At 29.3% G+C, this 17,444-nt stretch overlaps 2 protein-coding genes across 6 annotated transcripts; both read right to left on the bottom strand.

Moving 5' to 3' along the window:
• Window positions 1-2,232: 2,232 nt before the first annotated feature.
• Window positions 2,233-3,336, bottom strand: LOC101244157 (F-box/kelch-repeat protein At1g16250-like). The gene has a single exon (XM_004233776.3). The coding sequence runs from the start codon at window positions 3,334-3,336 to the stop codon at window positions 2,233-2,235; it is 1,104 nt and encodes a 367-aa protein (XP_004233824.1).
• A 766-nt stretch (window positions 3,337-4,102) lies between these two features.
• LOC101262771 (protein GID8 homolog) lies at window positions 4,103-9,780 on the bottom strand. Of its 5 annotated transcripts, none has more exons than XR_740030.4 (7): window positions 9,489-9,661; window positions 9,117-9,276; window positions 8,911-9,017; window positions 6,639-6,770; window positions 6,224-6,380; window positions 5,930-6,106; window positions 4,103-4,251 (listed from the first exon to the last, which is right to left on the bottom strand). XR_740030.4 is itself a non-coding variant. In XM_069294489.1 (7 exons), the coding sequence occupies exons 2-7, from the start codon at window positions 9,489-9,491 to the stop codon at window positions 5,985-5,987; spliced, it is 681 nt and encodes a 226-aa protein (XP_069150590.1). In that variant the 5' UTR covers window positions 9,492-9,585; window positions 9,669-9,780; the 3' UTR covers window positions 5,698-5,984. The 5 variants fall into 5 exon arrangements, 3 of the variants coding, with proteins under 3 accessions (XP_069150590.1, XP_010316719.1, XP_004232831.1); XR_740029.4 differs by lacking the exon at window positions 4,103-4,251 and adding an exon at window positions 5,698-5,847; XM_069294489.1 differs by lacking the exon at window positions 4,103-4,251 and adding an exon at window positions 9,669-9,780 and having other exon boundaries at window positions 5,698-6,106; window positions 9,489-9,585.
• Between the last annotated feature and the right edge of the window lie 7,664 nt (window positions 9,781-17,444).

The raw sequence follows: 17,444 nt of genomic DNA, 5'->3' as shown, positions 1-17,444 counted from the left end.
TAACAAAGTTTGCATAATTGTGCTTTAGAGGAAATATATATATATGTATAATTCGTTGTAAATATATAATTGAGCGAATTGTATAAAACGAAGTGTATAAAACGAGAAAGGAAAGAGACTTAGGCAGAGAATTGTATAAAATGAAGTGCATAATTATAACTGTATAGAACGATTATATACAATTTGAATTTGTATAAAATGAAAAAGAGAGAAAGGCAAAAGAGACTTGGGCAGTGAATATACAATTAAATCCAATTGTATAAAACGAAAAAGAGAGAAATTAAAAAACAATTTGAATTTGTATAAAACGAAAAAGAGAGAAAAACAAAAGAGACTTGGGCAGGGGAGTACTTTTATTGTATAATTATAAATGTATAGGATAAAAATATATGTATTTATATGTGTATATATAATTTTCTCTCGCTTTAAACAATTAGAAACACAAGTTACACAAATTGTATAAAGCGAGAGAGTCGAGCGACAGAAAGCGAGCGAGAAAGGGAGAGTGATGAGCGAGAAAATGAGGGAGAGAGGGATTGACAAACAGTTTGCTATGGAACACAAATAAATCAAACGGTAGCTGCTATATTTATTTTATTTTATTAGTTTGTCATTCTATAAAATTATTCCTTTTTTTAGTTGTCCTGAATTACTAGTTCATTTCTACAAATTAAGAAAGAACATCTTTTTTTACCTATTATACGTTCAATTAGTTACTTTGAAATTTTTTTAAAGCTTCTTGAATATCTTAAGCTTTAAAATATTCATTTCATAGTTAATAGGAGTAAAATGGTAAACTCATTATGTCAATTATTATTTCTTAATAGATATATTAATTTAAAAGTGGACAAATAATTAAAGAGAAAGAATATTAATTTGTGTTTTTAATTTTTAAAGGGACACAAACAGTTTGTTCTTACTAAGATATATTATTTAATTTGAGACGGAGGAGTAATAATAGAGTATTAACTTCATTTCCTCAATTTCAATTTTACTATGAAACATATTCACATAATTTTTGGTACCAAAGAAATTGTTATTACAATAATTAAATGTGAGATTTCTCGAAACTTATTTACAGATTATTTATGTTATAGGTTGTCAAGAGAAATAAAAAGGAAGTTATATACTTTGTGACGGGGTCGTTGTGAAATTTGAATAAATTTTTTTTAAAAAATGAAGTGACAATATATATATATATATATATATATGTTTTTGACAATTCTACAATTCAACTTCAAATTGAATTACGAAATATTATAATTAAACAAGTTTTAAGAGTTCAGCTCGAAAGAGAAAGAAGAAAAAAATTTATGAGTAAATGCTCTAGATGACTCGAATGACTCGTTCCATTAGAATCTCTCTTCTAGCTTAGGCAAGATCCATGAAAGTAGGCACTTGGTGCTATGTAAAACAAACATCATTCTATCTTAGCAACAAAGATCGTGGTAGAGTGATAAATACTCTTTTATTCTGATTCAGAAGTCCAGTTTGAATTTTCTGAATATAAATATTTTATTTTCGTGAATCTCTCTGATTCAAATATATATTTAGTCAGCCTTTAATATAAATACAGAACAATAAACAGAAATAAAAAAAAGACATCATTGTATCTCGAAGACTAGTGAAATGATTGCAGACAAGCCGAAAAGAAATTAATCATAGTTTAACACACTAATAAGTCTCACCAAATCTTTTAATCTAGTACTACTACTTAGGCAAATCCCCAAAAAGAAAATTTAAAATATAGATTCTATACTAGTAATAACTAGCTAGGGAAAATACAAAATATTTTGTAGAAAAATCAATTGTCAACAAAACAACCTATTTTTTCATAGACCTAAGTAGGGACATTTGTCCAACATCATCATCATTTAATTTATTTGCTAACATAAAATATATGTCATATAAAGCTTAAAGACCAATTATACTAGCAAGGGGCCTAGCTAGAAAGACATGATCAAATCATGTTTGCTTAATTCTTTTCTTATTAAGCAAACCCTAATGTTTTTGGTTGTTTCCTCTAATGAAGGAAAAAGGGATTTCCCCACACACTTTTACTTCTATGTTTTCTTGAAATCCAAGTTATGATGATTACTTAAAAGAACAAAACAGTCTGATGCATTAAGCTTTCGCTATACGCAAAATTTGGTAAAAGTTAAAATTGTACATTATCGAAATGGTGCGATATTTTTGTTTTCTTGCTTAAGAAAGATCTCTCACCCTAATTAGCTAATAGAGTTGGACAACACAACAATGACTACATAGCTCTCTTTCTCCTTCCTGATGGATTGGTTCAAAGCTCTTCCATGCACCTCCCTTTGCTGACGTGTCGAATGAATATATCATTGATATTGTTTTTGATGGATCATCGACTGTCTGATAACCTGCCAAGAAATACAAATGTGTCCCAATTAGGGCCATTGTTAAGTATAGTCGATGAATAAGTTGTCCATTTTCTTCAAAGGGGAAAATATTCTTTTGTGAACCTTCAACCATGTACCATATATTAAGTTTCCCATCATAGACCTCAATATGACCTTTCCATACATTAAGACAATCCCCAGAGCTAAATAACCTACCCTCCACCTCAACAATTTGATTAGCTGGCACATCCAACTGCCACATCCCCGCCACGAGGTCCCATTGTCCCGCTGACATGTCATACAGCTCAGCTGAACAACGGTCAACATATTGCGAAAACCCTCCACCCTGTACAAATCCACCAACCACATGGATTTTCCCTTGCCACGTCACGCCAACACATTTGCACCTTGACCTATTCATATTTGTCAATAAAATCCATTGACCATCATCAATTAAAGTATCATAAACTTCACTTGATGAAGTACCCCTAGCACTACCCAACATTGATTGACCTCCAGCTACATAAATTTTATTTTTCTCAACAACATAGGCAAAATTGTAACGTGGTACGTTAAGTGGTGCACATTTTGACCATTGATTAGAATCAACATCGTAACGTAACACCAATGACATTACATCAATATCTCTATCGAAAAATTCGTCGATTCCATATTGAGCATTTTGAGTTTTCTCTTTTTTACAGAGGCGACCACCAATAATATAAAGTGAATTCAAGACTGAGACCATCGCGAAGTCCTTGAGTACGTGATTTTCGGGTAAATCGGGGATGGAAGTTACATAACTCCAATTATTGTTAGAAGGATCATAACATGCTATCCAATTTGTAACAGTGGCATCATTTGTCACAATAGTTGAACAGAATGATGCAAAAATAGAGTACCTTGAAGTGGAATTTTCCGGTGAACGTGGCGATGCTCGAGAGGGGGATGGAAAGGGAAGAGAACCCATAAGTTTGATTTGAAAATACTTACTTGCACTCGATGTTTTAAAATTGATAAGTGATGAGAAATTTCCTAACTTAGTTTATACTTTTGTGTGCAAATTAGGAAGAAATATATGTTTTTCATGTATGTGAGATTTTAATTGATAAGACGGAGATTATTATGAAAAATTGTTTGTTAGTATCGTTAAGGTAACTTCCAATTTTTGTAATCTAATGTTTTTAATAGAATGTATCGAAAATTTTAGTTCGTTCTGATTGCCTTTTTTTATTACTTGGCACAAGCATTTATATGAGTAAGACGGCTAGTTTATATGAGTAAAAAGGATCGTATCAAACATTTATATAAGGTGATCAATTTTTCATTTTTCTACTGACGTGGAACAATTTTGATTTCCATTCCTTTACTGATGCATAAGGACCTCAACTGGAGTGTGAACACTTATAAATGGGGATCAACATTGGTGAACAACAAATTGAGATGGACAAGACTAGCTCAACTCCAAAAACTAGCTCATACAGAGAGATTTATCCAAGTCCATATGAAGAGACACATGAGCCTAACTCAACCCCAAAAGATTGTTCACGAGAGGAGATTTGTTCAAATTCATATAAGGAGACCAATTCTCCATCCTTCTATCGATGTGAAACTCCTTAACAATATTACATACATTAACGAATTTACAACCCGACTTGGAAAAAACATCTCTCAAGATTTCTTTCAGCCAAAAAAATAAAAAATTCAGCTAAACTATTAGGTATTTTGTTCAAACATTTAGAAATATAAATAAAATTCACATAATCAAACATATATTTGAAAACTTCCAATTATTTTACATATAATTATATCTCCCATGAAATAATTCATAATGTAATCATCCATCAACGTTGAGAAACAACATCCAATGGTTTTCACATGTAGCCTGCTAATTTTGTCTTTCGTTAGAACTCTTTCTTGGGCCATATATGATAGACTGGGCAACAAAATCTTATCATATTTGTTTCAACAAGATAACAACCAGACGATGGCGTAAATAGTGCAAGAAAATGACAAATATTTCATATATGGGGTAGATATTATAAAGTTATCATTTAGTTATATTTCTTGGCAATTTTGCTCCTTTAAATCCATTCAAAAATTACACTTACCTTCCGTCAAATATTTAAAAAACTAATATTCTCTATATATATATAAAAGACAATCCAATACACTATACATTCTGCATTCACGTAAGAAGATTGCAATTAAAGAGAGTGTGGTATAAGATATCTATCCTAATATAAGAATCAATACACATGACCTATGAAAAAATTGTATTAAATTATTAGTAGGATCGGATAACTAAGAGATGATCATGGCATGCTAGTTTTTCATATCAAGTACTAATATTATTCAATAGGAGTACTACTTTTTAATGATTGTGGTGTTCATAACAGATTTCGCACACTTCAATTAATTTTATGGAATACCTGTCACTTCTTCCTATTAATAACAAGTATCATGTAATTTTATTCATCAAAACTCGAACAAATAAAACGTACCACCTTCTATTTTTTTTTTATCTCCACTGAGTTTTAAATCTAAGACCTCATGAAGAAGTAATTATGTTAACGAGATTTTATTTTTTTACTAGCGTAATTAACCCCACAAGAAAATATATATTTATTTTAGGTCTGGGAATTCCCCCCGCTATGAATTTTGGTGTGCATCCCACTCTGAAAAAGTTAAGATAACACAAAAGGTAAAGGGAGCAAATCCAAATAAGATACTCTTTTTAAGTAGCAATAAATTAATCAGATAATATATAATTATGTATAGTAGCACTATTAAAGGGTGCAAATTATATCATGTGCGAATCTAGCAACACTGCAGTTGTCGAGCCCAGCATAAATTCGGTGCTTTACATATTATATACTATTACACTTTGCTATTATCAAGAACCAACAACTTTTTCTTCACTAGTATTTTCTCAATATTTCTGTATTCTCTTTTCTCAAAATGCTTTTAGATGTTTATCTGAGCCAACGATCTATCAAAAATAATCTATTCATCTTCGTAGGGAATGAGGTCATACCTTCTTCGTACTTCACTTATGAGATGTATATTGAAAATGCTGTTGTTGATGACTTGCACCTCAACTTTTATAAACCCAATTATATGCTTTCGAGGAACTAAGTATCATTTTATTCTTAACCATAGTTTTTGAGTCGATTAGGAATACTAAACTTCAAAAATGGGAGTCAGGTCCCCAAACAAGTACCGAAAATCCGGTGAAGAATCAAATAATCTAATTGGGCCATTTACTTTTCATTACAACAGTGAGCCCCTCTTTATTGGACTTGAGTAACAAAGCAGTCACATGAGCCCATTTGATGAAAATGCCCAAATTTGGCAAAGAGTCTTTCCTCATTGAATTATGTAGTTTTTCATTAATCATCAATTACCTTTAAAAAGGAAAATACAAACTAGGTCTGTTGAGTAATTAACTGCACATCCTACTGCCAAATCTAACGTATGCCTAAGAAACCATAGATCAATGAAAATGAATCAACCAGCAACGAGTGGTTAAAAGAAAAGAGTATAAGGTCTTCTTGCCTTACCTATATTCAGGGAGGATGCATGCAACCGTGAAGTGAAGGGAACTTGGATTGTATTTTAGACAGCAGGATTTTCAAGTGATGCAGTCGACAGATTGGTTATGCGAGGGTAATAAACTTTTTCATCAAGCTGGTCCTGTACCCATATCAACATCTTCAATAGGCTTGAAAGCTTCGGATCTGTTGCATAATCAAAACACGAATCAAATGCAGTGAACATTATTAAATAAATGTTGTCTCTCCCGACCATTATCAGGAGTGATGAAGTATTTTGTTTTTAATGAAAATGGGACTAACCTTTTTCATGACTTTGGCTGGTAAGAATTGCCGCATTTACCTCACTTGCGGTCTTTAAGCGTTGGGATACATCTACAAGCTCTCTAACTGGGCATTCAGATACTTCTTCGAAAGCTAGCAATGCAACAGTCTTCTCCAAATCTTCTAAGAAGCTTTCCTGTAAAGTTATTACTATAATTAGTCAACAGAAAAAATATGGAGACATTCCCCCAGTCAATAGGTTTTAATGTCGAGGAACTATGAAGTTCAGCCAGACGAGATTTGAAATGCAGATGATATATGAAATTAAACTGAGAGTTAAAGCAAAGACTTGCTTTTCTCCTTGGATAATATAGATCGAGTGAAGATGTATGTTGCATTCCAAAAAACAAACTAACAGAAATCTCGAACATAGTAATTAAAGATGAATACTTACATTTTCTTCTCCCCTTGGAGCCAGTTCCTCTTGAGCAAACTCCAAAGCTTCTTCAAACTTTTCATTCCTTATCAATTCTATCAGCCTTTGCTGTTGGAGATGGAAAAAGAGTTGGGGATTCGTTTTTAATATCTGCATTCATGAAGGTAAACTTAGGATACAATCAACTCAAACAACCTAAAAATCAGCACTCGTTTGTGATAACCTTCTTAGTATCAAGATCTTTTAGGGTGTTAATCTCACGAGATGACAAGAGAAAAGATACTAGAGACAAAAGGCAAGGCATATGTGTCCACAAAATAACAGAACAATGAACCAAAAAAAAGAAAATTCAACATCGTTTGGATTCTTCAGGAACATCACGTCCCTGATCTGATATCAGCTACTGGGGAAATTGATATTGGCTACATAGAAACAACATTAGATGATCTCCTGTTATTTTAGGGAAAAATAGAAAAAAGAAAAGATAATAGGGGCCTGGAACCCATTGCAATGCATAATAGCTCAGGTTAGAAGATTCATCCCAAGTAAGAAACTAGATCTTGGTCTGTATGGTCTAATTCTAATCAAAGACAACAATTATAAATTGATTTCCATGTCATTAACCAAAACAGAAGTTTGCATACACTTCTCTAAAGGCAAGGTTCAAATATTCAAAGGTAAGACAATAATTTTGGACAGTTCGCATCAGGATCTTCTAATCGTCAATTTTGTATTCCTTCAGCCCTATCCAAAAAATATTTCATTTGTTGAGAAGAGGCACAAGCTAGAGATGACGTAGAAAGCAAAAAGAAAAAAGAAAAGGATAGCACAACAATAAAGCAAACTTCAAACATATGTTTACTGAAGTAAAACTAACAGGATTCAAAGAGTGACTGAGTGAATTCAAATGCTTTAATTGCTCAAATTTTTATCTAGCATACTAAGGAAAGATGCAATTCCTTAGTGTTTGTTTGCATTCTTTAGGTTTTAACTGCAAATTAAAAAAGTTGCATTGGAACCATAAACCTTCCAGATGAAGGATTCTCTTACATAATACCAACCCGCTCAAGGGACAGAGCTATCTATTTCATACTATCTGCTTATATTAAAGAGCTTCTCTATACTCTGTGGTCATTTCAAATAAATGCAATTTATCTTCCCCTCAGTTATATGTTCATTAACGCTTGCTCGAGCAGTTTCATGATCAGAACTCTTAAGATCCATATCCCAGCATAAAATTCTGTGACTAATATTTGAGCTTGGAGATTATGGAGACTTCAGGCAGAGTTCAAGCTCATATAGGAAAGATTTTCTTTGAAGTCAAAATAACAAGGGCGAAGCTATTGTTACCATCAGTTAGAAACAAACAAAAAAAGTTCAGAAGATGATTAACACATCCTCTGTGAGAAGAATAATTAAGAGATTCCGTTTACCATTTGCACAAACTGGTGGAATGTCTAGCAGTAAAGACTATATACTTCTCTAAGGATTTAACAGTTCCACTGGGAAGTGAGCAACACCGACATTTATTTAACTTCTGGACAGCAACATAAGATAACAAGGAAAAACCCAAAGGAAAAGGGAATATAAATTATAGGAACTATGAAGACTGTTGTCCCCAAAGGGATAAACAAAATCGTTGATGCATGATTTGAATCTAGGTGGATCAGTCAAAGTGCATGCAAGAAGACACAACACGTGTCCAGGGAAACAAGAAGGGAAAGATTACAAAAAGGAACTGTATATGATAAGTGTTGGATCACATTCACAACTTCATTTAACCGAATGGAATGTCAGGTTACAAAGTAGAACAAGACTAATGAGTCCCTACATTTTTGCCTCTTCTATTCATTGATGAGCAAACAGTTAAGAGTGGAACAGAAAACAGAAATGAATATTTGTCTTCATTGGCATCAAGAAGTTGATGTGAGTTGAAAATTGTTCCAGTAATCGTTTTCTTTTACTGACTCACAAAAAAGAAGTGCTCTCCGCAGCTGTGCACTGTAAATAGTTCCTCATCATCTTCTGTTCTAATGACTTCGCTGTTTGCTATCATTCTTTTGGAATGTCACTCTTAACACATACAGCTAACGGATCACCTATCTATCTCTCAGACACACACATAAAGGAACCACGTTTAACATAAAGGGTGGATCATCATATATTATAAGAACCCAAAAAGAAAAACACGCAAACCACAAGAGACTCGAATTATACCACTAGCTAGACGATGTGTTTATACTGTGAGATATCATTCTAGCCAAATGTACATGATAATCAGCAGGCATACCTCGGGATTCAAATCATTAACCATCTCGATTGCATCCTCCACATTACCAGACTGCACAGCCTTATTTACAGCCATCCGGTCCTCGATGCTAGCGAGATCAATCTCAGCTATTGACATATAAGGATAAACAAATGTTAAAACTACATAACCAATAACATACACATTTGTATAAAACATAACATGATCATTTTTCGACCTAAGGATACGTTTCGTTCCTGATTCCATTTTGAACTTCTCTGCAGCTTTTGCATAACCCTCTGTAACTAGAAAATTCATTACCAATCTATCTGTATCTTCTTTTCTAATCTTTACATCATTGAGCCTCTTCTCCCAATCATCTCTCGTAATTAATATCTTTTTCGTGGACTACAAATCAACAAAAAGATAAATAAAGTTAAACAACATAATCAAATACAATTAACTGATTAATATGCGATTAAAGCAGCAAATAACTCAAAACATTTTATTACATTCACACATTCAACTTCCAAATAACTCATTTGAAGCAACAAGATTGATAAAAATGCAAAATAATTTCAAATTGGGGGGCAAAAATTTGATGAAATTCAAAAAAATACCATGGCTTCAATTCAGCTTAGCGACGATACAGAATCCAGAACAATGACATTAGTGTTCAACACTCCACCTCGAAGAAAATGAATCTGGGGGAGAATTCTGCAAGTTTTGTAAAGTTTCAAAATTTGGGGAAGAACTGTGAAGATTGAAGAAGAAGAATAATGGACAGTTACTCAAGTTACCAGAAATGCCCTCGATTTATTTTGAATTCAAGTTTTTTATAGTTATCTAATTTTTTTTTTCCCCGACTCATTCGAGGATAGCACTTTCGATCGTATTTTCATATTCTCAAACTCAAATTTGTAGTTAAGGGTGAAACAGTTGTATCGCTGCATCACAATCCATCCTAGTATATAAATATGAGTATATATAATTTAAAATCATAAAATATTAAATTTTATATATTTAAATTCGAGATGAGCGCAAATTTAAAGGTAATATATTATTTTTTTTTACTGTAAATAAATATAAACTTGTCACCGTTCATAAACTTCAAATACGTTATGACTACATAATTGCACATTATGCAGGTTCGATCCATTTTAATTAATTGTAATTCACCTGATCTTTTATAATTGGCCAAACCAAAAAATCAAATTGAAATTATTCTATTTTTTTCTCTATATTCACTATAACAAAAGAAAAATGAAGAAAAACAAATAAAAGATTAGCTCGACTATGGTATACATTTTCTGATATTATTACAATATATTCGTTGCATCACTTGACCTCAACTATTAAGTTTATAATAATAGTAGTTTTCATTTATACAAAAATCTAATTCAATTCATATAATTTAATTCAAACTTAATCTAATGAAATTATATATTCACCTTTAGATAGCTTGGTATTTATTAAGTTAAGAATAATATAATATTTTTAAAATTAAATATTCTCCCCGTCTCAAAAAGAATAATTTTATTTTTCTTTAGTCTTTTTAATTTATTTAAAAAAGAATGATTATTTTTTTTAAGCAACACTTTAATTTCAACTTTTCACATAACATGTTTAAGACCACAATATTAAAGGAAATTTTGGTAAAAATTTAACATAACTTTAATTTAGAACCACAAGGTTAAATTTTTTGCTTCTTTTCTTAAACTCCGTTTCAAGTTAAACTAGATCATCCTTTTTGAGACAGAAGGAGTAATATTTATAATAAACAAAAGAAAAAATATTTAAAAATTTATGAGATATTTTAGGATTATATCTTTATTCACCAACAAAATTATCTAAATGCTTCACACAAAATGTGGTAAGAGTTGAGTGATTTGTATAATGACACATGGTTTAGTTCATTTTAATTCGACTTTATCTCATTTTTACTAGTTTAATTACTATCCAATTCAAGATTGCAATGCATAAAAATTTATATGTTTATTCATTTCAAAACATCTTCAAATATGTAATGTTGAAGTTAATTAGAAACGATGAAATATGAATATCTGTAGTTAATTATCCAAAATAACTAAATGTGCATCTTTATTTTAAAAACAATTACATATAAGTTTAAAAGCGACTTTCCAAATAAAGTACCATTGATATTTAAAATTATTTTAAAAGCAATATTGACAATAATTTAGTTTATTTTAATTCAACTAAATTCAATTCTAACAACTCATTTACCTGCCCTTACACCAAACTACTTAGTAGAGCATTATATTTTCGGCATGTTGTTTTTTATGAAATAATGAGAGACATTGATTAAAAAAAAACTGAAATTTCCCCAAAAGCCCCCAAAAAATAAAAAAAATTGCCCAATACCATTAACAATATATCCATAAAATAATTGTCCAAATAGTATATTTACATAATCTTCCTTTTCATTTTCAAGCATAAGGTGAATTCTCTTATAATAAATATGAAATGAAATTTAAAAAAACGGCTCAAAAATACAAAATGCAAAATAAAAACACAAAGACCCTTCTATTAAAGTACTTTCACAAACTCAAATTCAATAAATATTAGTATACATAAATTCTCGTAAAATTCTCAATAAATAAGTAATTCAGTGATAATTAAATATAGGCAAGCATAAAAAAAAAATTAGAGAAAAAATTAATCTGTCTTGCTTCGATCCACATTTGTTCAATTCGCACATTTGTTCAGACTCACGACGTCATATTTGTATCGCTACATTGACCAAACTAAATCATTATAGAAAACAATTTATCAAAATAATAAATTTTTTTAGAATTTTACAAAACAAATATAAACGTATTTTATAATAACGTTTTAGAATATATTTTGTTTTTTTTTAAAAAAAAAACTAACAGTGTTAGGTTGATATACGTTACTATAGGTAATGTTTTACTCCTAAAACGTTATTTTGAGTAACATTTTAGGAGTAAAACGTTACTCTGAGTAACATATATCAATCTAACGCCGTCAGATTTTAATAAATAAAATATACTCTAAAACGTTACTGTGAAATACGTTTATGCTAGTTTTGTAAAAAAAAATTAAAAACATATTATTTTAGTGAATTACTTTATATAATGACTTAATTTGGTTGAAATCTCGAGAAAAAAAAGTTTTGGCATTTGATATTGACAAGAAAATAAGCATTGACCATATATTATAATCTTTGAAGAACAAGTCATGTGTTGCTATTTTCCTAATGGAAGAACTGTGTACTGGTCTAATAAATAGTTCCTTCCATTAATTTTTTTTTCTCCTCTAATTTATGGGTTCTTTTCTTATCAAATTCTTCTTTGTTAGTCATAAAAATGACAGACTTTACGTTTAACAAATTTATTTGGAATCTTAATTTTCTTCGTGTTAGCTAGCTAGTAATTGTATAAGAGGAACATACATATATCCTTTTCAACTTTAATTAGTTGACCTGACGTAGACTTTAACAAACTTCTTATTCAAATTGTTCATGTGAAAATTAATTAGTAGTTCGTTTGTTTCAATTTATTTTTTGTTAGTTTGTTTAAGAAAACTCTTTTTTTCGTTAAATTTTCAATAATTTTTTTAGTTTCAATTTTCACTCGTCGTGAAACTACAAGATTAAAGGATATTTCGGGTACAGTTTACATAAAAAGATCAAAAATTCCGTTTAAAAATAATTAAATTTCATTTCAAATCAAAATCAAATAATTATATTAAAATAGAAAGATTAACATTTTTTTATTTTAAATTAAATTTAAATTATTAAAAATATGATAAAAATAATTATGAGCATTATAAAGTCGTAAAGATTGACGTTTAGCTTCTAATAAGGGCATTACATATAGGGCCGTGAAAATTGACGCTGAAAGTATTATGGAGTTAATAAATCAATATATTCGCTGAAAATATTGTGGAGTTAATAAATCAATATATTTCGCTAAAAACTTATATAAATAGTTTAAAAATATTTTAGATCATTTTATAAACCAATTAAAATGAAAAAAAAAATTATATTGTATTGTGTTCTAATTAATTATGTCGTGCTTTGACCTGATAATGAAGTAGTAAAATATGATTGTGGAGAATTGAAAACGATAACGTTAATCCAAAGAAAACAAAATAATGATTTAGACACCAAAAATGCCTACTTAGTGGGAGGAATAGACTTTGTATTTAAAGTTTTCTATTTTTATCTTAGTTGGTTTATGAATTTCATATCATATATAAAATACATACCATATGCTATATTACTTATTTAACATGGAAATGATTATACTTCGATATTTATTATAATTAAGGTGTAAATTGATTCAGATATCATATTAATAAAAAATATGTATTTTTTATTTGAATTATGCTGATCAAAGATAAATTTTATTTAGAATTTATAAAATTACATAAAAATATAAATATTTAATTTAAAATTCGTATATTATTGTATCAAAATTTGAGATAATAATAAAAATTAATAAATTTTAAATTTTAAATCAATGTAATTAATATCGAATTTATAACCAAATCAGAGAGTATGATGATGGTTCAAACTGAAATTTGTTAAGGAAAAGTGGTCAAGGAAGATGGCTAGTTATAATTACATTTTCCCTAAAGATCATACTATAATTAACTACCTATATGTAGCACATGTTTATAGTGTACAATAATAAGCTCCAAAATATAATAAAAACTTGGATAAGGGATTTAAAGCAAATAAAATTACCTTTGGAATGTTCTTAATCATTACATATAAATAAAATAATTTAGAAGGTCATATTTTCTTTTGATAGTGTTGGACTACTGTTTGTACAACTTTGGCTTTCTTGATGAAATGTTTCATAATATCTTCCTCTAATTTTTTCTTTAAACTTTTGGCCATACTTATATAAAAGTCGTTAAATCGACTTATCTAAATATGATCACATTAATAATTAAATTTGAATAAATATACGAGATTATAACATAAGTATCATCTCATGCTCATCTAGAAATATCTCTCAAAACTTTGAAATATTCAACAAACTTAATCTTGTCAAAGAATTGTTTATAAAATATAAAGAACTGACCCAATCCACCTAGCTATATAATTTTAGTTGAACTTTTCCTTTTAATTAGAGTAGAAATTAAATTAGTTACTCCGTTCGTTTAAAAAAAAATCTACTTTCCTTTTAAGAATGAATCATGATATCTTTTCTTTATTCGATAGTAATATATTATTTTCAACTTTTCACATGACATATTTAAAAATTACGAATTTAAATGACATAATTAAAAGATCGAAAAATTTACTCTAAAACGGATTGAAGACTAACTTGACCAAATGAAATGATTTTTTTGTTCCCTATAGCATTAGTGTTGATAGGTCTAACGACCCCCACTTCCTTCCTTTGATTATTCAAAGCAGGACCATTAATTATTTCTTCTTATTTCCACTTTATATATAATGATTCTTAAAACAACAACGGCTTAAAGCTACAATGCTTTTCTCTTTTCGTAAAAGAACTTTTTATCTAAGTAATTATATGCACGTTAATATTCTATGTTGAATTCAACATGAGAAAGAGAGTAATTTTGAATATTCCATGTTATGTGAGTAAGAAATAACCTACGTTAATTAATACTAGTAGAAGGGGAATCGACATTAATTTATACAAATAACGTATTTATTACAATTAGTTAAATTATGTGGTTTTATTTATATTATCGACATTATTTATATAGGCTACTTCTTTTTCTTTAAATTGTTTGATTAATCCATTATGCTCATTAAAGGCAAGATCCATAAAAATAAATTTAGACTAAAACACTATTCTTTCAGGCTATAAAACCCAATAATCATACATAAAATTCAAATTTCATTATGTCAATTGATTGATTAATTTCACAACTTGAATATTAATGAGCTTCTTTTTTTTTAATTTTACATTTGCTAATATATGGATTACTATTAAGTTAAATCATCTTCTTCTTTTTTTTTTTCACATAAAGGACAATATTCAAAAGATACATATATCCATTTATGCTTAAATACTAATCATAGGGATATATATAGACTTGTTGACAATTACCATTTGTTGTCATTTTGACATGCCATTTCTCAACTCTTGGCCGTGCATGGAATGCTTGAATTCTATTCTTTTGCTAAATGATTGTCCATTCAAAACTTTATTCTACTCTTTTTCTTATTCGAGAAATTGCACGGGGAGATATTAAATGGACGAGATTAAGTTGAAATTGAACTGATCTAAAAGATATAACTCGTTCAAATATTACATATACAGAGATGGATAATTTAAAATTAGACGAACTTGATTTAAGCTTATCTCTAATTTAGATCAATTTGATAAATTATATTTTAATGAACTAATTTTATCGTTCGTAATTTTATTTATAGAAGATGGGACAACCTATTCCTTTCGATATCTTCCACTAAACTAAGATAAGATAAAATTAATTACACGATCTTCCTAACGAATTCATTGAATCAAATTACCATCAAGTATCAACGAACTGCCACGTTAGTTATCATTTTAATTAATAAGATATGAGTTGGATAAATATTAGCAGTATAAAGGCTATTAATTAGACATATACTTACTGTTTCTGATGAGTTTCAATAATCTGAAATCAGAAGAATTCAACACTATTGATCCTTATGTTCTGTCTATGTCATTTGACACTTTTCAAGAATTTCTTAAAGCTAATTAAACTTAATTATGGTTTTGGAGAGGATGATAAGACATGAAATCAATTTATATTGTTCTCTCTAACATTATATATAACTTTATAAGCATAAAGGATGTTCCCTCACCCCCACCCACCCCCCACCCCACCCCCAGAATAAATAAATAAATTGATTTAAGTTATATATACGGATAGTCGAGTACATATTAATAACAAAAAAAATTAACACATGCATCAGACTTAATGCGAAAAATTACCTATTATAAATTTATGGGAAAAGGTCTGAAATATATCCGAACATTGATAGAAATTATTGTTACGATGCCAAACTTTGGAATGACCATTTACCCATGCACTATTTAATAGTGTATTTTGAAGGTATATATGTACCCACGTGGACATAGAAATATTGCAATTATAAATAGTAATGTTTCCACGTAGACAGATATATACTTTTAAAATACACTATTAAATAGTTCAAAGGGTAAAATATCGTCTATAAAATTTGATATCGTAACAACAAGTTCGATCAAAACCTTTTCCCCCTAGATTTATAGTATAATTCTTTTAGTTTTCATAAATGACTCAAATTTACTCTTAGTACAAATTTACTGTTCATATAAGTGATCAACTTTTTTATGATTCAATTTTATCCACACCTTTGAGGTCAAGGGGAAAAAACTAATTTATTTTAGACAAGAATAATATTAGATCAAAAGTTAAATAGAGGATAAAGTTACTCAATTTCAAATAATGCCACAAATATAATGTTTTTCCCTAGCTAGATAATATATCCAACCTATTATTCTCTTTACAACCTTTGAATAAGTTATCAATTCAAGAAACCCAAGGGACCACAGTAGCATATAGGCTGAGTGTGTTAAATTTATATTAAAGTTGAGAAGAAAGATAACATATCTATATTTTTCCTAATTTTATTGCATGTTGAACACTGACAATTTCCTCCTTTTTCAGTAAGTTATGCAAAAGATACATGCATCAATGAATGTTTCCAAACCATCATAAGAAAATTAAAGATATATCTAGTCTGGATTTGAAATTTTTGAATTATATTTAATTTTTGAATTTTAAAATATAAATAGCAAATTTCTATATTTGAACACACACACTCTATCTATATATATTAAATTTGTATTTAACTCGTATAATAACCTTCTAGTTCCACCTCTAAATAAGATAAAAAAACATGAAAAGATAATACTTTTGTCATTATTATTTACTTTGATTTCCTATTTGGTGTCTGAAGTATGTATTGAACATTCGATTAAATTTAAATCGCGCGTTAAAGGGCTTATTTAAGGTGACACTCTCAACAAGATTTTCTCCATACTCAAGGTTCAAATTCCATAATTCTGATTAAAGGTGAAACAATCTCACCACACTGTAACAAATTAAAAATGATCTTTAGTGGAAATTAATTTTTAATAGCCGCTAAACATATACTTTTAGCGGCAATTAACACTCTTTGTATATATGTCTCTAAAGCCTTTAGCGACATTGAATTTAATGACCTCTTAACTAATATCGGTAAATATTTTAGCACTCTTTATTAATATGTCTATTTATTACCGCTAAAAGTTATTTTTCTTATAGTATCACCGCACCATAATCCATGTTAGTATTTATTTGTCATTATTATTCATTTTGATTTCTTATTTAGTGTCTGAAATCTGGATTGGTGCTTCAATTCAATCTGAGTCGAGCTTTAAAGGCTCATTTAGGATAACGTTCTCAATAGAATTTTCTCCATACTCAAAAATCAAATTTAAAAACTCTAATTAAAAATAAATTAATCTCACTATCGTATCACAATCTATATTAGTATTTATTTGTCATTATTATACCACTAGAGAAAGAAGTTG

This window comes from Solanum lycopersicum, chromosome 2 (genome assembly GCF_036512215.1).
Source record: "Solanum lycopersicum chromosome 2, SLM_r2.1".
Classification (NCBI taxonomy): domain Eukaryota; kingdom Viridiplantae; phylum Streptophyta; class Magnoliopsida; order Solanales; family Solanaceae; genus Solanum; species Solanum lycopersicum.
Note: the sequence above shows the minus strand (reverse complement) of the source record. Positions and strands in the feature narration are given on the sequence as shown.